The 22,346-nt window shown below is 37.5% G+C and overlaps 2 protein-coding genes across 4 annotated transcripts in view; one reads left to right on the top strand and one right to left on the bottom strand.

Annotated features, from left to right (window-relative positions):
* The window catches only part of LOC127869415 (uncharacterized), a 470,973-nt gene that overhangs the window by 199,021 nt on the left and 249,606 nt on the right, over positions 1-22,346 (bottom strand). The window lies entirely within an intron of this gene.
* The window catches only part of LOC127869413 (protein sister of odd and bowel-like), a 73,083-nt gene that overhangs the window by 10,553 nt on the left and 40,184 nt on the right, over positions 1-22,346 (top strand). For all 3 annotated transcript variants that reach the window (XR_008044552.1, XR_008044553.1, XM_052411964.1), the window contains exons 4-7: positions 90-410; positions 12,966-13,150; positions 14,806-15,096; positions 21,059-21,267. Coding sequence is in view for 1 of the 3 variants with exons in the window: in XM_052411964.1 (XP_052267924.1) it covers positions 90-410; positions 12,966-13,150; positions 14,806-15,096; positions 21,059-21,267 (1,006 nt within the window). In the remaining 2 variants the exon portion in view is untranslated. The remainder of the gene's footprint in view (positions 1-89; positions 411-12,965; positions 13,151-14,805; positions 15,097-21,058; positions 21,268-22,346) is intronic.

Below are 22,346 nucleotides of genomic sequence, written 5' to 3'. Positions count from 1 at the left end.
TAAAGATGGTAGTTTTATAATGGAACCCTACATGTATGGGTATTGGACTATGTAACCTGTAGATACGAGCCCTGTTTCTTGTTTTTCAGCTCTGCTGGAAGCTGCAGCCAATTATCTGATCAGCAAGGAAGCCTCACTGTCCTCCCTCGTCTCTCACAACTCACACAGTTCTCACGCTGCACACACTTCTCACACCTCACACATGACACACCCGATGAAGACAGAGAGCCCGGGCGCTCACTCCCAGAGCCCGTCAGACTCAGGCTCGGGCTCGTTGCCATGGGCGCTGCAGCAGCAGACGTTACTGCAGCAGTATGGGCACTTGATGCTGGAGAAGATGATGAGCAAGCAGCAAACAGAGGCCGTGTCACACGTGAATACTGCGTCTGCTACCATCACTTCTGATGCTGGTAAGTTGAGTCTAAGTCTGAGTCAGGGATCATATTTTTTTCGGTTTTGTCAGTCCTAGACCGATTGGGGTCATTAAAGACCGATTGAAAATCCCAAACAGTCGGTCAGGTTCTGTTTGCTAAAATTTCCATGTCATGAAATCGATTACACAGTACACATGCAAACACACCCTAACGACATTCTTATCTCGTTTTGGTGTGATAAACCATTCGCTGCAGTCTCTTAACTAGTCAGGACCGGTTTATTGCATGTCAGGCCAAGAATAAAAAACTTATGAACAGCGGATTAAAGACGCGTCCGAAATAGATCTATCCCGGAAAAGCACGAGTTTAGAAAAACCCACTAATCACCACGGTACAAAACAATGCTGGTCCATTAAATCAACCAATGATATGTTACTTTAAATTACAACGGTTGATATGGTGTGTGATTTTGAAAGGATTATAAATGGGTCATGTTTATTTGTACCAGGAGATTAGAGGGTTTTTCCAAAAAGTTGCTTTTTCCGTGATATATATATTAATGAGGGTGGTCGAAAATTTTGCAAACTGAAAATATCGCAAAACAATTTAAGAGACACTTAAGGCCTGTGATGTACATATCAATTTTGATTATTGGTGTCATTCTGTGTCTATTGATAGTTATCATTGCTAAAGGGGTTTCTCTGTTTTGTCTGCTAAGGTGACTGCGCGCAGTGGTTTATTATATTTGGTCTTCGATGTTAATTAACGTGCATGTGATACAAAACAATATGTTGCGATTGTAATGTGTTGTTATCACTGTAAACTGTAATTAATTTAATAATATCTGAATTAGAAGTAAAAAACAATTCTAACACGGCACGTGAAAACTTTAATAAAAACAAAGAAGAAAATCGTCTTTTATATAAACAAAGAAGAAAATTGTCTATGAGTTATTCTGCCAGTGATTTTTTTTTGCTTTCTTTGTTACAGCCTGTGCCATTTGGATTGGGAAAATTAGCGTGATAAACCATGAAATTGGGAAAAATAGCGCGATAAACCATGAAATTGGGAAACATTATAAATATGATTATAAGAACAGAATTAAAATTATTTAAGTATGTTTGACAGCATTTTTATGTTATAAAGTGCTAATTTAATGTGTTCTTACAATGAAGACAATGTTAAGTTAATATCCTTCCACATGCATATTGAACTTGCAATAATCTATATAGATTCTTAAATATACCATTTAATCATAACCTCTTCAACAGTAAGAATTTAATTCAGTATTTTTTTTAAATTAAATATCATATGGTGAAAACATTAACAAATATAAAAAAAAAACGCTTTAGTGGTCTTGCTATGTCAATGATGTATTAAATGGAGTTAAAATAATTTATTTCATTTCTTTACCTTTCAACATCTTGCACTTGACATCCTTCGTTCAATACTATTTCAGTAAACTGTAAAGCGTGACAAACATAATAAAGCAGAATATGCATATGAATCTGATTATACACAGATCCACTAACATATAAATCATATCATGTTTGTCTCTTTCCATTTTCGAACAATACTCATCTTAAATGCAATAACTTTGTGAGTACCGGAAGACTATCTCCAATTTCCCAACACTGATTTCCGTGATGCACATTCACTGTGAAGATTTCTAATAAATATTTGTTGTTTTTATCTCAAATGTTGTATTTTGCGTTAATGGACACACACAATAAATTATTCCGTAATAACCATATGATATCCGTTGTTAATTTGAATGTTATTTATCATTTTCGCCGCTCATCGCAATTTTCTCCTTTGCTTGCCGCCATCTTGAACGTGTATAAAAACAGGCGTTTACAATCGGGATACATCGACTATCGTAGGTATCCTCCGCAATATAGAGAGAGATGTGGATAGCAACGTAAAATCGTATTCGGCTAAATTCGCAAACAATACGTAAGTCAGTTGTCGTTCGGCCATGACTCGACAAGCTCAATCGGCACTCGTTCAAAATTATTGCTAAATCACATTGTAATCTTATTGGCTTTATTGGGAAAATTTTGTCTTTTTTGTGGAAATTTTAATCAAATTTTTGAGAAAAAACATCATTTTTTGCAATTGGGAAGCAGCCGAATATCTGCTGTAATTTTGGGCAAAAAAAATCACTGTCTGCAATAAATATAGGCGGACCTTATACACTGAAAACACGTGCTGTAACTAAACAAAACATGCCGATACATTTTTCACCAGAGTAATAATCCGGTGATATAATTATAAATGAAAGTCGCGGATCTGATCACAGGGCTCCCCCCGGCCCAAAAATTTCTGTAGCCAACATTTTAGCCAAAGTATTAGCAAAGCATTCGGAGCCGCCTGTTGTAAGTATAGGCTACAGTAGTGTAAAAGAAGAAACTAAACAAAGAAGCTTTAATATGTTTATTACTATAATCATCATGTGTGCATAACAAAAAAAACAGTTGTGCAGCAAAGTACACATTAGTCACAGCCGACACTACAGCTGCTTCACTTTTGGATATTGCTGCAGCCTGCGCATTTGTCATGGATGTTTTCAGACTAGACGCTTGTGAGGCCTCTTTGTGATCTGAAATAAACAAAATCAAATATGCTAAATTTCAAAACAAAAAGCTCATTTTGAAAAGTGTCAATATATATTTATTATGAACATAAATTATTATTGTTATTTTGAATATATTATTTAAAATACAAAAAAATATTCATGTATATTAATTTTAATATTAATGATCAGGGCCCTCAATCTGTCAAATCCACGGACGAAAATTTCGGCCGCTTTCCCCCCCCCCCCCCCCCCCTCCCCCCCTGAAAAGTATACTTTTTTCCCCTTTTTGGGGGAAAAATTCCCGCTAAAAAAAAAAAAAAATTTTTTTTTTTTTTTTTATAGATAGATGTTTCATGATTATTATATCTCAATTCTATTTTAATTTAATCTTGTCAAACATACTAAATTATGATAAAAGCAATGAATATAGTGCAAACATGTACAAATGTAATAATTAGATAGTAAGTAAAAAATCCCCCAAAAAGGGAAACACCGCGAAAATTCCCCTGCTATGGGTAGCGACCCGCTTCCCCTAAAATGGATTGAGGGCCCTTATGATTGTCATTCTTTTTATTACCTTTTGATTTTTCGTGTTTTGAAATGTTGTCTTTTTTCAACATACTACACCCAGATGTGAATGAATTTGATTTTTGAAACTGTATGCATATTTTGCAATACATTGTTTTTTGATTTTGCATTATAATCTTACCACATGAATTCCGAAAGCCAAACATCTTTGAATGATCTATTATCAGATTTGATTTTTTTTTAGACCGGGTCATTAGATTCGTCAGAGTCCAAAGGACGCTTATTGCCTATGGTTGCCATTATGGCAGTCACGATTTCCGACACCTTCGCCGTAAATGTCAAGGGTTTTATACCCCTTCATCTATCATCATTCACAATTGTAATGCATTTAGCCTTTAATCATTACAAACATTATGAACTTCTCGAAATTAAAATAAATTATTAACTTCTTTACTTACATTCATTGTGTGACTGATTGATAATTAGCTAACGGCTTTTACTCAAATTGATTGAAATCGGCAGCAATCTTTAATCAGATGTAATTGTTTATTTAAGCCGATAAGATCGACGGTTACACCAGTCAGTTTCCTTTGTCTCGATATCTGGTTTCTGACAGGTGTTAATGCAGACTGCGTATCAATTTTGCGGGTCAATAATACGGCGATGTATTGAAGCACTGTCTAAAGCGGTCCGTCCGTCGGTCCGTTCACCAGATGGTTTCCAGATGATAACTCAAGAACGCTTATGCCTAGGATCATGATACTTCATAGGTAGATTGATCATGACTGGCAGATGACCCCTATCGATTTTCAGGTCACTAGGTCTAAGGTCAAGGTCACAGTGACTCGAAACAGTAAAACTGTTTCCGGATGATAACCTAAGAATGCTTAAGCCTAGGATCATGAAACTTCATAGGTACATTGATTATGACTGGCAGATGACCCCTATTGATTTTCAGGTCACTAGGTCAAAGGTCAAGGTCACGGTGACTCGAAACAGTAAAATAGTTTCCGGATGATAACTCAAGAATGCTAATGCTGAGGATCATGAAACTTTATAGGAACATTGATCATGACTGGCAGATGACCCCTATTGATTTTCAGGTCACTAGGTCAAAGGTCAAGGTCACAGTGACTCAAAACAGTAAAATGGTTTCCGAATGATAACTCAAGAATGCTTACGCCTGGGATCATGAAACTTCATAGGTACATTGATCATGACTGGCAGATGACCCCTATTGATTTTCAGGTCACTAGGTCAAAGGTCAAGGTCGCAGTGACAAAAAACGTATTCACACAATGGCTGCCACTACAACTGACAGCCCATATTTTATTCATTGTATGTGTTTGTCTAAAAACTTAAACCTAGGTATTGTCATAGCCTGCTCGACGTCCGCCATCCGCCGGCGTCGTGCTAAAACCATTACATTGGCTCTAAAATCTAAGTGCTTCCACCTACAACTTTGAAACTTTATATGTAGATGCACCTTGATGAGTTCTACACGCCACACCCATTTTGGGTCACTAGGTCAAAGGTCAAGGTCACTGTGACCTCTAAAAAAAATATCTGACAAGCTTCCGCAGCCGAGCTTTCTTAGGACATAACTCATTATTTCAATGTAAAATCTCATGCCGGAATAAATTATCCCTTTCCCTCTCAGAAGCAAAGTGAAAATTGCTATGTGCAAACAGCATAAAACCATAACAACCTGCAAGTAACTCGCCGTCTGTTCAGATTTTATGCTTTTTGTTGCTCATCAGTACCTAAGGATTGGAAATGAAGCCTTAAAAACTTAAATCTACATGTACATTGTAGTTAGAAAGGTCTTATATTAAATATAACTTTCCAAGGGACTAGAAATTCATCAAAATACGTATCTAAGTGGTAAAGGGTTCATGTAAAATCTAATGCCGGAATGAATTATCTTCCATGCAAATGAACTGGGTAGGAAGAAAATTCCAAGTGATAACTTCCTATGTTAAAGATTCACTTTACACACTTAAATATTTCGCCTGTTAATCAGTCATTAAAACTAAAAATTGGATAGTTGACAGTTTGCTGTGGGCATTAATTGATTTAATTTTCAACCGGCAATGTAGTGTATTATAGTTCATCTCTCTATTTGGTGTTTAGTTTAATTATTAAATACAGCTGTTAATGAGATCATTAAGGTTTATATGTGTATGCGTACATCTGTGGTACTTCTATCCAGCTGTTTATATTCTGATATAGGAATAATGGAAGGAATATAAAATATAGGTAGTCAAACAGCATTATATAATATTGTGCATTTCACATTTATGTGTTCACTGGACTTTTGTTAGATAAAGCAAATAGTGAAATAATTTAAAAGGTATGTATTTTTATGACTCTTGGTACCTTTTTTTGTTTTCAATATTGGTAAATATAAAAGATATACATACAAAAAGCTTTCTCATCATACAGTTCACTTTTTTTGTTCATTTAAGTTTTCAAAGAGAAGCAAAATTAATTTTAAATCATGTATTTATGTGTTTATGTATGTAGATGACATGTTTGTAAGATACAAATTTTCAGTAGTTTCAATATCCTGAACATCAAAAAGCTACCAGCAGTATAGGAATCCTACTGTTCATTATGTAATTCATTAAAAGACGTAAAAAAAGAAGTTACATGTAGCCTCACTAAGGGAAAATATTCCTTAATTCATGGTGCTTAAAGTGTCTTCCCTGATTATCTTTTGCAGTCAGCACTGTCTGATTAAGGACAACATTTTTACACCTTACCTGGAATTTCAGTCAATAGAGACGTAATTTTAACAAAAATCCATTAAAACGGAAAGTGTGGGCTTTGATTTCTGTTTTTATATTCAATTGTAGTAAATAAAATATTTATTTAGTCATTTATCTGTGTGCACATGACATATTATATTGGATTGTATTCAATTATCATAGTAGACTTAGTGATTTGTTTACAATTTTGGGCATTGTTTGATTGTTTCAATAGCAGTCAGCTGGCTTGCTCGGCTTGTGGACCACTGAACTACAAACATAAGGATTGTGAGTTTGATTCACAGCCTGGCCACATAATTTAGATGGGAATTTTGTATCAAATTATTTTTGCAGCAATTCTCCCCTTCATCTTATTCTATTTGAGAGATGCAAGTTTCTGGCATAAGTACTGGTATGCACACAATGTACTGGTAGAACAGTTTTCCTTAAATATGTGTGTGTCTAGATCAACTTACTGACCTGATTTTAATGAAAAATGGCTAATAACACAAACAAATGCTGACATAAAAAGCAAAAGCCATTTGCTAATCATTGTGAAATCCTGCAAAAAAAGCAACAGAAGAGGGGGTACTATGTGTAAGATTTGACTTAAGTTTTCATTTAAAACCATATCTTATTGAATCAGATAATTTGTAAGAGAGCCTTAAGCTAGCTTACCAACACATTTCCTTGTTGAGTTAAATAAATCATGGTTTGAAGTGACAAGTGTCAGATATTTTTTGTTTTTAATTAACAAAAAAAATATATTTAAGTAAAAATCATGATAAAACCACAAAGTTGTCAACATCGTGTGACTTCACTTAACATTGAAACATCTTTTCATAAAAATAATGGTACCTATGTGGTTGTTCAGTCAAGCACAAGTAGCCAATCAAAATGCTGATAAAGCTGTATTACACATGTTTTATATTTAAATATACATAATGGTAACATTTCATAGAAAAACAAGATGTAGCATTCAATATATACTTTTATGCCCCCAGATAGAAAGATCGGGGGCATATTGTTTTTGACCTGTCTGTCTGTCTGTCTGTCTGTCTGTCTGTCATATATTGTGTGTGTCCCAAAACAAAACTTAAACCTTGGTTAAAGTTTTGAAGTACCTTTTGCATTATTGAAGATAGCAATTTGATATTTGGCATGCATGTGTATCTCATGGAGCTGCACATTTTGAGTAGTGAAAGCTCAAGGTCATCCTTCACAGTCAAAGGTCAAATATATGGCTTCAAAGCGGCGCAATATTTGGGCATTGTGTTTTTGACAAACACGTCTCTTGTTTTTACTTCAATGAGTGGTGCATTTATACAACTCTATGAATAATTTCCAACAAATAAAACTTTAACAATATCTGAATATTAATAAACTGCTATCCATTACAGCAGCATATCAAACACTTATTGTGTGTACTCACTGATATAAGGTGCAGCACTCCTTCACACAAATATTTTCCTTGTGTATGCATGTACAGTGTCACTGATGGGAACAGTATTCAGCTCTGTATGTGTGACACTCAAGTTACTGTAAATCATAAATGGGCCGTGCTCTGTAAAAAGGGGGCTTAATGCATGTGCGTTAAGTGTCGTCCCAGAATAGCCTGTGCAGTCTGCACAGGCGAATCAAGTTATCAGGGACAACACTTTCCGCTTTATGGTATTTTTGTATGCTCCCCCCCAAAAAATTTGGGGGGAGCATTTAGTCGCCGCTTTGTCTGTCCGTCCGTGTGTCTAGCTGTCCGTCCGTGCACAATTTTGTCTGGGCTATTTCTCAGCAACTAATGACCGGAATTCAATTAAACTTTATGGGAAGGTTCACTACCAAGAGGAGATGTGCATATTATCAGCTGGTTCTGGTCCGATGATTTTTCACAGAGTTATGTCCCTTTGCAATTGTCAATTAACTGTACATATAGTGCAATTCTTGTCTGGGCTATTTCTCAGCAACTAATGACCGGAATTCAATGAAACTTTATGGGAAGCTTCACTACCAAGAAGAGATGTGCATATTATCAGCGGGTTCTGGTCGGATGATTTTTCACAGAGTTATGGCCCTTTGAAATAATCCATTAACTGTACATATAGTGCAATTCTTGTCCGGGCTATTTCTCAGCAACTAAAGACTGGAATTCAATGAAACTTTATGGGAAGCGCCACTACCAAGAGGAGATGCGCATGTTATTTGTGGGTTCTGGTCGGATGATTTTTCACAGAGTTATGGCCCTTTGAAATTTTCCATTGTACATATAGTGCAATTCTTGTCCGAGCTATTCCTCAGGAACTTAATACGGGAATTCAATGAAACTTAATGGGAAGCTTCACTGCCAACAGGAGATGTGCATATTATCAGCCGGTTATGGTCGGATGATTTTTCACAGAGTTATGGCCCTTTGAAATTTTCCATTGTACATATAGTGCAATTCTTGTCTGAGCTATTTCTCAGCAATTTATCACGGGAATTGGATGAAACTTTATGGGAAGCTTCACTACCAACAGGAGATGTGCATATTATCAGCCAGTTATGGTCAGATAATTTTTCACAGAGTTATGGCCCTTTGAAATTTTCTATAAACTGTACATATAGTGCAATTCTTGTCCGGGCTATTTCTCCCCAACTACTGACTGGACTTTTATGAAGCTTTATGGGAAGCATAACTACCTTGAGGAGATGTGCATGTTATTAGTGGGTTCTGGTTAGTTGAGTTATGGCCCTTTGAAATTTTTAAGTTGCTAAACCATCTATCGATTATTTTGTCCAAAGTTGTGCCCCTCAAGACGTTTCCTTTAATCTGAATATATAGTGCAATATTGTGACCAAAAAACCTTTGGGGAGCATCACCCGTCTCCCACGGTTTCTTGTTGTTTAAAGAAAGTCTCTAAGCAAAAATCCAGTTTAGGTAAAAAGTGTCATCCCTGATTAGCCTGTGCGGACTGCACATGTTTATCTGGGACGAGACTTTACGCACATGCAATAAACCGCCTTTTCACAGATCACAGCCCAATTATGTGTGATCTATTGTGATTGCCCTATGTCTGGCTTTCAGGTCTGTGTCATTGACTTTTAGCCGGTTATCCAGTGTGTTTTTTTCTTCAAAATTCGGGGCCTGTATCTTGCCCCATTCCCAATGGCAAAATGTATATATTCTTCCCAAATGGGACCTAATAATTCTATTATTTTTTAAAGATCAACATACAGTTTATCTCTCATCAAGCTCTACATGTTACACTTTATTATGCCCCCCTTCGAAGAAGAGGGGGTATATTGCTTTGCTCATGTCGGTCGGTCGGTAGGTCGGTCGGTCCGTCCGTCTGTCCACCAGGTGGTTGTCAGACGATAACTCAAGAACGCTTGCGCCAAGGATCATGAAACTTCATAGGTACATTGATCATGACTTGCAAATGACCCCTATCGATTTTGAGGTCACTAGGTCAAAGGTCAAGGTCACGGTGACCCGAAATAATAAAATGGTTTCCGGATGATAACTCAAGAACGCATACCCCTAGGATCATGAAACTTCATGGGTAGATTGATCATGACTCACAGATGACCCCTATTGATTTTGAGGTCACTAGGTCAAAGGTCAAGGTCACAGTGACCCGAAATAGTAAAATGGTTTCCGGATGATAACTAAAGAACGCATACGCCTAGGATCATGAAACTTCATAGGTAGATTGATCATGACTTGCAGATGACCCCTATTGATTTTGAGGTCACAAGGTCAAGGTCACGGTGACCCGAAATAGAAAAATGATTTTCGGATGATAATTCAAGAGGGCATATGCCTAGGATCATGAAACTTTATAGGTAGATTGATCATGACTCGCAGATGACCCCTATTGATTTTCAGGTCACTAGGTCAAAGGTCAAGGTCACGGGGACCCGAAATAAAAAAATGATTTTCGGATGATAACTCAAGAACGCATATGCCTAGGATCATGAAACTTTATAGGTAGATTGATCATGACTCGCAGATGACCCCTATTGATTTTCAGGTCACTAGATCAAAGGTCAAGGTCACGGGGACCCGAAATAAAAAAATGATTTTCGGATGATAACTCAAGAACGCATATGCCTAGGATCATGAAACTTCATAGGTAGATTGATCATGACTCGCAGATGACCCCTATCGATTTTGAGGTCACAAGGTCAAAGGTCAAGGTCACGGTGACCCGAAATAGTAAAATGATTTTCGGATGATAACACAAGAACGCTTTTGCCTAGGATCATGACACTTCATAGGTACATTGATCGTGACTTGCAGATGACCCTTATTGATTTTCAGGTCACTAGGTCAAAGGTCAAGGTCACAGTGACAAAAGTCGTATTCACACAATGGCTGCCAGTACAACGGACAGCCCATATGGGGGGCATGCATGTTTTACAAACAGCCCTTGTTTAATTTAATATTTAAAACACTTTAATTCTCATTTTTAGCTCACCTGTCACCAAGTGACATGGTGAGCTTATGTGACCATGTGATGTCCGGATTCCGTATGTGCGTGCGTGCGTGTGTGTGTGCGTCCGTCAACAATTTGCTTGTGTAGACAGTAGAGGTCACAGTTTTCATCCAATCTTTATGAAATTTGGTCAGAATGTTTATCTTGATGAAATCTGGGTGGGATTGTATTTGGGTCATCTGAGGTCAAAAACTAGGTCACTAGGTCAAAAAATAGGTCAAATAATAGAAAAAAATTGTGTAGACAATAGAGGTTGCAGTTTTCATCCAATGTTTATGAAATTTGGTCAGAATGTTTATCTTGATGAAATCTGGGTTTGGATTGTATTTGGGTCATCTGGGGTCAAAAACTAGGTCAATAGGTAAAAAAACTAGGTCAAATAATAGAAAAACCTTGTATAGACAATAGAGGTCGCAGTTTTCATCCAATCTTTATAAACTTTGGTCTGAATCTTTATCTTGATGAAATCTGGGTTGGGATTGTATATGGGTCATCTGGGGTCAAAAACTAGGTCACTAGGTCAAAAACTAGGTCAAATAATAGAAAAACCTTGTGAAGACAATAGAGGTCGCAGTTTTCATCCAATCTTTATGAAATTTGGTCAGATTGTTTATCTTGATGAAATCTGGGTTGGGATTGTATTGGGTCATCTGAGATCAAAAACTAGGTCACTAGGTCAAATGATAGAAAAACGGTCAACAATTTGTTTGTGTAGACAGTAGAGGTCACAGTTTTCATCCAATCTTTATGAAATTAGGTCAGAATGTTTATCTTGATAAAAACCGGGTTGGGATTGTATTTGGATCATCTGGGGTTAAAAACTAGGTCACTAGGTTAAAAACTAGGTCACTAGGTCAAATAATAGAAAAACCTTGTGTAGAAAATAGAATTAAGTCACAGTTTTCATCCAATCTTCATGAAATTTGGTCAGAATGTTTGTCTTGAAGAAATCTGGGATGGGAATGTATTAGGGTCATCTTGGGTCAAAAACTAGGTGACTAGGTCAAATAATAGAAAAACCTTGTGTAGGCAATATAGATCACAGTTTTCATCCAATATTTATGAAATTTGGTCAGAATGTTTATCTTGATGAAATCTGGGTTCGGATTGTATTTCGCCTACTGAATGGTATAAGTAATGAAACTGACATTTTTATAAATTTTTACTTTTTTCCATTTTTGTGTTTATTTAGGTGACATACATCAACTGTTAAAATATTAAGTCAACCTTTTTGGTAAAAACACATAACAAACACATGTCATTTTCTGAATGCAAAATTATTAGTAGCGTAACTGACATTTTGTTAAATTTTCAGGAGAAGCAAAAAATGTTCTATTAAAATAATAAACATGTTTCTGTATTCAAATTTTCTGATTAGTATTATAATAACACTTGAAAAACGAAAAAAAACTCCAAATTGATATGTCTTTTTTAAAACAATAAAAAATTAAGAAAAGAGCAGTTACCATAATTTTCAACACTGAAATATTTTGAGCGCAAAAAATAACGTAAGTGCTCTTACTGTATTTTTGAAAATGTCTGAAAATATGCTTTCCTGAACAATTCACAAAATGTCAGTTACCCTAGTTATTACATTCAGTAGGCGATTTGGTTAGTCAGGTGAGCGATTCAGGGCCATCATGGCCCTCTTGTTTAATGTATTTGTTGTCAAAAAATCAAAACAACTAATTTCCCAATTTCGGTCAAAACGCAGCGATTTTTCCCAATCCAAATAGACACCCCTTCCCAAAATGGTGAAAAATACCCATTGGTTATGACTCTAGAGGCCACAAATTTCCTTAAATATGGATAAAATTAAAAAAATTAAATAAATCGTACAAACACGTTACTGTTTATTTAAATGTATTGATAAATTGACTTAAATATGGATGAAATTTGGTAACTATGTTTATCTAGACATAATCTAGGCCTAATTTAAGTCTGGATAACATGCATTCAAAAGCTTGGTCTACTGGTCAAATCTTAAAGAAACCTCAATACCACCAAGAAGCAACAACCTCAATACCACCAAGAAACCTCGATACCACCAAGAAGCAACAACTTTGACTCAATCATGACGAAACTTGGTCAGAATAGGCATAAGATTACTGTTAGTTTCTCTGTTGACTCCCTCAAACAATTCTTAAAGTCAATGTAAATGTTAATAATGTAGAATGCTTGTATGTATTAGGGTACCATATTTGTTTTGACTTAAATATTTTCAGTATAAAGTCCCAGAAATACTTGACATGTTTACTTCCAGAGACCTATCCTCAGAGCCTAGTGGCCACCTCCGCTAACCATGTGAGTGTTCCGGTGAAGTCCGAGGTTGTAACCGAGACGGCGGACGCGCAGCGTGACGCGTACCGTAGGATGCTTAACTACTCAATGAGCTCCTCCCTGGCCCAGCAGTACTACCTGTCACAGTATGGATACAACTACATGCAGGTATGTTCTACCTGTCACAGTATGGATACAACTACATGCAGGTATGTTCTACCTGTCACAGTATGGATAAAACTACATGCAGGTATGTTCTACATGTCACAGTATGGATGCAACTACATGCAGGTATGTACTACCTGTCACAGTATGGATACAACTACATGCAGGTATGTTCTACCTGTCACAGTATGGATACAACTACATGCAGGTATGTTCTACCTGTCACAGTATGGATACAACTACATGCAGGTATGTTCTACCTGTCACAGTATGGATACAACTACATGCAGGTATGTTCTACCTGTCACAGTATGGATACAACTTCATGCAGATATGTACTACCTGTCACAGTATGGATACAACTACATGCAGGTATGTTCTATCTGTCACAGTATGGATACAACTACATGCAGGTATGTTCTACCTGTCACAGTATGGATACAACTGTATGCAGGTATGTTCTACATGTAACAGTATGGATACAACTACATGCAGGTATGTACTACCTGTCACAGTATGGATACAACTACATGCAGGTATTTTCTACCTGTCACAGTATGGATACAACTACATGCAGGTATGTTCTACCTGTCACAGTATGGATACAACTATATGTAGCTATGTACTACCTGTCACATTATGGATACAACTACATGTATGTATGTTCTACATGTCACAGTATGGATACAACTACATGCAGGTATGTACTACCTGTCACAGTATGGATACAACTACATGCAGGTATGTTCTACCTGTCACAGTATGGATACAACTACATGCAGGTATGTTCTACCTGTCACAGTATGGATACAACTACATGCAGGTATGTTCTACCTGTCACAGTATGAATACAACTACATGCAGGTATGTTCTACCTGTCACAGTATGGATACAACTACATGCAGGTATGTTCTACCTGTCACATTATGGGTGCAGCTACATGCAGGTATGTTTTACCTGTTACAGTATGGGTACAACTACATGCAGGTATTTACTTCCTATCTAATTATTGATCAAATTACATACATGTACAGTGCTTTTTTTTCATACACATTTTTGCAGTTATAAGGACCCATTCTACACGGAAAAAAGTGTATACATTTTGACCAAAATGGGACTTAAAAATTGCTATTGAATGTTTCCAAAAATTTGTTTTTTAAAATAAGATATCTCAACATAGTACATCACCCATTCCGCTTTATAAATTGAACCTTTGTTAATATCATATTGAAAACAATTGTATTCTCAATTTTAAAGTATTGTGTAAAGTTGCACAAGGTTTTTTGGTTTATTAGCAGAGGGGGTAGCTCCTAACCAGACTGGTGCCCTTGCTGGTTTGGAGCTATGCTTACCACAAAAATGGCATGAGACCAATTTTCCAAATGTGGGTCATATATAAACATGGTACCCAATAAAGATACATCCTCATTTAAATTGATCGAACAGGTATCTAGTTTGACAATTAGTATACTATTATGACAATGCAAAAGCATCTTTCACCATTTGCAGCGCAGGTAATATCCTACCCTTGGCAACTGAAAGCCTTATTTGAGACATTCTCTGGCTTCTGGTGCAATCCTGAGGTAAAATGGCCTTAATTAATTGATGAGAGCAAGATAAATATTGTTTCTATAATTCTGGCTTGGTTTCTTGCGCAGGCTGACAATGCTGCGGCCACTTCCACGACGTCATCTGGGCACAGCTCCAATGGTTCTCACAGTTCAATGTCCGCCGCCACGTCTGACATTGGTTCACAGTTGCCCAGCATAGACTCCGTCCTGCTGAACCTTTCCACTAAGAAGACGAACGGTAAAGCCATGCCTGCGTCCACGTCTGCCCACGTGGACCATGGGGCTCACCACCATATGAAGCCTATCGTGTCCCATCACCACCACCACCACCATCAGATGCAGCATTCAGTGCACTCAGTGCCTGCCTATGGGTTACAGGTAGGCGGTGCTTTGGGTTTAACCCTTTCAGTGCGGGAACCGAATTTTAAAGGCCTTTGCAAACAGTTTGGATCCAGATGAGACGCCACAGAACGTGGCGTCTCATCAGGATCCAAACTGTTTGCTATTCTGATAGTATTCTTTGAAAAAAATAGAAGAAAATGTTAATTTTTGAAATTCAGCAGACAACATTTTAGCAGACGACAAATTTCCCAGCATGCAAAGGGTTAAGCGTCAATATGGGAAACCTTGGCTTAATCCATGTGCATTAATTTAATCTCAGATTAGCCTGTTCAGTCCTCACAGGCAAATCAGGGACAATACTTTCTGCTTTTATTGTTTTTAGCTCACATTGGCACTACAATGATCATCTTTTATCCATCTTCCCTCATCCGTTGTATGTCTTCAACATTTACCATGTTAACACTCTAGAAGCCACTCTGGAGGACATTTGTCCCAATTATATCTCAGCTGAGTTCAAAAATTGTTCCAGTTCTTTGAAAAACATGGCCGCTAAGGAAAGGTACATTTTTCCTGAAATGGCTATTGTGAAACTTTCTTAACACTCTAGAAGTCAATTTTTTTTGCCCAATCTTCATAAAACTTGGTCAAACATTTGTTCTTATGATATCTTAGCTGCTTTAAAAATGTGTCAGGTTCCTTGGAAAAGATGGCCACCAGGGGGCACGCAGTTCTTATATGGCTATAGTAAAACCTTGTTAACACTCTAGAAGTCACATTGTTATTTGAATGTTTGTGAAACCTTGTTTTAATGATATCTGAGTAGTTTAAAAATGGTTCCGGTCCATTTAAAGCCATGAACGCCAGGGGGCGGGACAGTTTCCTTATCCAAAGTTAAATCTTTACACTCTATAAGTCACATTTACAGACCAATCTTCTCAAAACTTTGTCAGGTAATTTGTTGTAATGATATCTCTGCTGAACTTAAAATGGCTCCTTTTCCTTGAAAGACATGACCGCTCAGCTATAGCATTTATTGGAATTTTAAAACTGGGTTATGTGAGCTCTAGAAGAAATTTTCTTTGTCTTATTTTAATGAACATTGGTAAGAATATTCGTTATATCTCAGCCCATTTAAAAATAAAAATTGACCTTGAAATTAATTTAATTATGTTTCATAAAGTACTATTAATTATTTTGATTTCTATCTTGTAGTAATAATAGTTTAATTCCTTAGGGTCTCAGGTGAGCGCCTTTGGGTCCATGGCCCTCTTGTTTTATTTTGAAGGAAGTTTTCAGCGAAAATCCAGTTTAAAGCTGCAAGTGTCATCCCTGATAACACTGCACAGGCTAATCTGAGATCCTGATTAGCCTGTGTAGACAGTACAGGTTGATCCAGGATGATACTATCTGCACAGGCTAATCTAAGATCCTGATTAGCCTGTGTAGACAGTACAGGTTGATCCAGGATGATACTATCTGCACAGGCTAATCTGAGATCCTGATTAGCCTGTGTAGACAGTACAGGTTGATCCAGGATGATACTATCTGCACATGCATTAAGCCCAGTTTTCCCGGAAAGAGGCTCACATAATGCATAATGTATTTTGTGAACTCCATCAATGATTATTCTGCTGTTTATTTAACAGTATCATCATCATTTTTATGAAGGTGGCATAAAGCAGTTGACTTTTCTATCTGTCCTTTTCTCTGTCTGTACGTCATGACATCTCTGTGTGTGTGCATCAGTTGGAAAATTCCTCTTTCAGCCACAATTTTGCCATATATTTAAGGATCTTGCAAAAACTTTGCAAATTTGTCCCCCATCATAAGACAATATGTTGAGTTTAAGAACTCTCTCCCTTCCTTAAATGTCAAGGTCACCCTTTGAAGTCACTGGTCAAATTTAGCCATGATACAGCTTTCATGTCTAATTGTCAAAGCCATTGCTTTTCCATATTTGATGTATTTTAAAATAACTTGGCTAAAATGCAAACCATCGATTAATTTTTTGCAAACATGTCCCATGTAACACCTGTCTTCCTACCACAAAGGTGGAGGTCGCACTTAGAGTTCAAATGTCAAATTGTGTCATAAAAAAGTGTGTGGGGACTTTAACTTTGTCATTCATTATGCTTTTTAGCTCGGCTGTTTTCGGAGAAAACCCGAGGTATTGTCATAGCCAGCTCTTCGTGTCGTCCGCCAACGGCGTTGTTTTAAAACCTTTACATTTTGCTCTAAAAACAAAGTGTTTCCACCTACAACTTTGAAACTTCATATGTAGATGCACCTTGATGAGTTCTACATGCCACACCCATTTTGGGGTCACTAGGTCAAAGGTCAGTGTGACCTCTAAAAAAAATAAAATCTAACAAGCTTTCATTTTTTCAAAACTGCAGCCGAGCGTTGGCACCCGTTATGCGGTGCTCTTGTTTAAAAAAACTTACCACTTGTAACAGTCGTACAGAGACAGCATTTCCTGTGTACAAACTAAACTGTCTTCCAAATTATCAGAGGTCAAGGTCATGCTGAGAGTTCAAAGGTCAGATTCGGCCATTTAACAGCTTGCTGCAGCTGTAAGCTATGATTTTAAAATAACTGATCACAAATAACAAACAGGAGAGGAATGTTAAAAGCCGAATTGGCCCAGCTTGCTAGTGACATAAGATGAGATTTCAGACAAAAGTTGAATGTGTTTGGCATCTGTGTCCTACGTACAGATGTCTTGGTGTTATTATTCCCCTACCGGTTTCCCTAGAGGGGACTTATGGTTTGCACTCCGTCTGTCAGTCAGTCAGTCAGTCACACTTTTCTCGATCCTGCGATAACTTTAAAAATTCTTAATATTTTTTTCATGAAACTTGAAGCATGGATAGATGGCAATATGGACATTATGCAAGTCGTTTCATTTTGTTTCTACGTAAAAAATAATGGTTGCTTTGGCAACAAATAGACTAGAAATAATGCTGAAAATGGTGGTTTTCTGAATCCTGCGATATCTGTTCTTAATATTTTTTCATGAAACTTGGAACATGGATAGATGGCAATATGGACATTATGTACGTCATTTCATTTTGTTCATACGTCAAAAATTCTGGTTGCTATGGCAACAAATAGACAAGAAATACTGCTACAAATGGTGGCTTTCTGGATCCTGCGATAACTTTAAAATTTCTTAATATTTTTTCATGGTACTTGGAACATGGACAGATGGCAATATGGACATTATGCACGTCATTTCATTTTGTTCATTCGTCAAAAATTCTGGTTGCTATGGCAACAAATAGACAAGAAATACTGCTAAAAACGGTGGTTTTCTGGATCCTGCGATAACTTTAAAAATTTTAATATTTTTTCATGATACTTGGAACATGGATACATGGCTTTATGGACATTGTGCGCGTCATTTCATGTTGTTCCTACGTCAAAAATTCGGGTTGCTATGGCAACAAATAGACAAGAAATACTGCTAAAAACGGTGGTTTTCTGGATCCTGCGATAACTTTAAAATTTGTAATATTTTTTCATGATACTTGGAACATGGATACATGGCTTTATGGACATTGTGCGCGTCATTTCATGTTGTTCCTACGTCAAAAATTCGGGTTGCTATGGCAACAAATAGACAAGAAATACTGCTAAAAACGGTGGTTTTCTGGATCCTGCGATAACTTTAAAATTTTTAATATTTTTTCATGATACTTGGAACATGGATACATGGCTTTATGGACATTGTGTACGTCATTTCATGTTGTTCCTACGTCAAAAATTCGGGTTGCTATGGCAACAAATAAAAAAAATATTCTTACAATGGTGAAATTTCTGACAATTGTGGAGCCAGTAGGGGACTTTTATTGCTTGGCAATAGTCTTGTTAACATTATGATATCTCGACAGACATTGAAACTGGGTTAAGTGGGTAAAGTTGGGCCAAAACTTGGTAGTGAACATTGAAGAATTTACACAAAAAAATCCTAATCATCATGACATTTCTTCAGAACATTTTTTTGCCCCCGGATCAAATGATCGGGGGTATATTGTTTTTGGCCTGTCTATCTGTCTGTCATTCCGTCATTCTGTCACCAAAACTTTAACCTTACATTAAAGTTTTGCAATAACTTTTGAAATATTGAACATAGCAACTTGATACTTGGCATGCATGTGTATCTCATGGAGCTGCACATTTTGAGTGGTGAAATGTCAAGGTCATCCTTCAAGGTCAAAGGTAAAAAAAAAAGCGGCGCATTAGGGGGCATTGTGTTTCTGACTAACACATCTCTTGTTATACGCCCGTTTTTAAAAACGGGACGTATTATAGCTTCACCCTTGGCGGGCAGCGGGCGGCGTCCACAGCAGTGTCCGCTCTCTAATTCAAATAGTTTTTTCCTGATTTTCACCAAGCTTGGTCAGAAGTTGTGTCTAGACAATATCTAGGTCAAGTTCGAATATGGGTCAGCCGGGTCAAAAACTAGGTCTCAAGGTCACTTAGTGCATTTCAAGGATTAAGCATGGTGTCCACTCTCTAATTGAAGTTGTTTTCACCCGATCTTCACCAAATTTGGTCAGAAGTTGTGTCTAGATGATATGTAGGTCAAGTTCAAATATGGGTCATGCTGGGTCAAAAACTAGGTCATGAGGTTTCTTAGTGCATTTCAAGCATTCAGCATGGTGTTCGCTCTCTAATTGAAGTAGTTTTCATCTGATCTTCACCTAATTTGGTCAGAAGTTGTGTCTAGATGATATGTAGGTCAAGTTTGAATATGGGTCATGCTGGGTCAAAAGCGAGGTCACGAGGTCACATAGTGCATTTCAAGCATTTAGCATGGTGTCTGCTCTCTAATTGAAGTAGTTTTCATCTGATCTTCACCAAATTTAGTCAGATGTTACATCTAAATGATATCTAGGTTAAGTTCAAATATGGGTCATGCCGGGTCAATAACTAGGTCTCGAGGTCACTTAGTGCATTTCAAGGATTAAGCATGGTGTCCACTCTCTAATTGAAGTAGTTTTCACCCGATCTTCACAAAATTTGGTCAGAAGTTGTGTCTAGATGATATGTAGGTCAAGTTCAAATATAGGTCATGCCGGGTCAAAAACTAGATCACGAGGTCACTTAGTGCATTTCAAGCATTTAGCATGGTGTCCGCTCTCTAATTGAAGTAGTTTTCATCTGATCTTCACCTAATTTGGTCAGAAGTTGTGTCTAGATGATATGTAGGTCAAGTTGGAATATGGGTCATGCCGGATCAAAAGCGAGGTCATGAGGTCACATAGTGCATTTCAAGCATTTAGCATGGTGTCCGCTCTCTAATTGAAGTAGTTTTCATCTGATTATTCACCAAATTTAGTCAGATGTTACATCTAAATGATATATAGGTTAAGTTCAAATATGGGTCATGCCCGGTCAATAACTAGGTCTCGAGGTCACTAAGTGCATTTCAAGCATTGAGAATGGTGTCCAAAACCTTCGAACGGGCGTATCTTGTGACAGTTTGGCACTCTTGTTCCTATCTATATCTCAGAATTATTAAAAATAAGTTGTGGTTTATTAACAAAAGTGTTTGCCAATTAGTCCTGGCAGTTTTCCTTTTATAGCTTGAGTTGACCCATGTTTTCACTCTAAAAGTGACATTTTTGCACTCTAGAAGTCACACTGTAAGCTGAATAGTCATGAAATAAGGTCAGAAAATAAGTTTTTCTTGTATCTCTGCAGAGTCCAGAAATGGTTCTGGACAACAGACAAACGCTTCCACCTTGGGTCAGGAATGTTTTCCTAAAACGGCCCTAGTGCAACATTGTGAACACACTGGATGTCACATTTTGCCAAATAATCACGAACCTTGCTCAGAACATAGGTTCTAATAACATGTTTGCAGAGTTCTTAAATTGCGTAAAAAAATACTGCAAAAGCTGCGTAGATCATTTCAGTTCCATTGGGGCGCTGGTGAGACACCTTTGGCAATTGCGGCTCTTGTCATTTTATCCCTTTTCTCCGAATCTAGGCCCTTGCCAATGCAGCTATAGGTGTGGACTCAAAGTACGACGATCTAGACCACAGTGACCACCGTAAAGACAGCCTTAAGGCAGACCTGGAAGAGGTCACGGACACAGACAGCAGTAACATGTCTCCCAGTGACAGCCATTCTGGGGCCATCATGTCTCCCTCCAGAACCTCCTTCAGCCATCTGCTGGATGTTAACCCACACATCAGGTACATTGTAGCCTAGACATCAGGTACTGTGTAATGTCTGCATCAGGTACTTTGTAACCTAGACATCAGGTACTGGGTAACATAGGCATCAGTTGTTGTGTAACCTAGGCATTAGGTACTGGGTAACCTAGACATAGGGTACTGGGTAACCTAGGCATCAGGTACTGTGTAACCTAGACATCAGGTACTATGTAACCTATACATCAGGTTGATTATGTATGACCTATTATTCAGTGTATTGTATTACTGTGAATTCATTATGCCCCCCTTCGAAGAAGAGGGGGTATATTGCTTTGCACATGTCGGTCGGTCGGTCGGTCCGTCCACCAGGTGGTTTCCGGATGATAACTCAAGAATGCTTGGGGCTAGGATCATGAAACTTCATAGGTACATTGATCATGACTTGCAGATGGCCCCTATTGATATTGAGGTCACTAGGTGAAAGGTCAAGGTTACGGTGACCCGAAATAGTAAAATGGTTTCCGGATGATAACTCAAGAACGCATACGCCTAGGATCATGAAACTTCATGGGTAGATTGATCATGACTCGCAGATGACCCCTATTGATTTTGATGTCACTAGGTCAAAGGTCAAGGTCACGGTGACCCGAAATAGTTAAATGGTTTTCGGATGATAACTCAAGAACGCATATGCCTAGGATCATGAAACTTCATAGGTAGATTGATCATGACTCGCAGATGACCCCTATTGATTTTGAGGTCACAAGGTCAAAGGTCAAGGTCACGGTGACCCAAAATATTAAAATGATTTTCGGATGATAACTCAAGAACGCTTTCGCCTAGGATCATGACACTTCATAGGTACATTGATCGTGACTCGCAGATGACCCCTATTGATTTTCAGGTCACTAGGTCAAAGGTCAAGGTCACAGTGACAAAAAACGTATTCACACAATGGCTGCCACTACAACGGACAGTCCATATGTGGGGAATGCATGTTTTACAAACAGCCCTTGTTTTATTTGTTTACATGATATTTCATGGATATGTAAAATAGGCCATATTTTTTTGATCTTAAATTCAGAAATTGTGTTTAAATGTCTTATAAAAGACATAAG

Source organism: Dreissena polymorpha, chromosome 2 (assembly GCF_020536995.1).
Source record: "Dreissena polymorpha isolate Duluth1 chromosome 2, UMN_Dpol_1.0, whole genome shotgun sequence".
Lineage (NCBI taxonomy): Eukaryota > Metazoa > Mollusca > Bivalvia > Myida > Dreissenidae > Dreissena > Dreissena polymorpha.
This window is presented reverse-complemented; position numbering and strand designations above follow the sequence as displayed.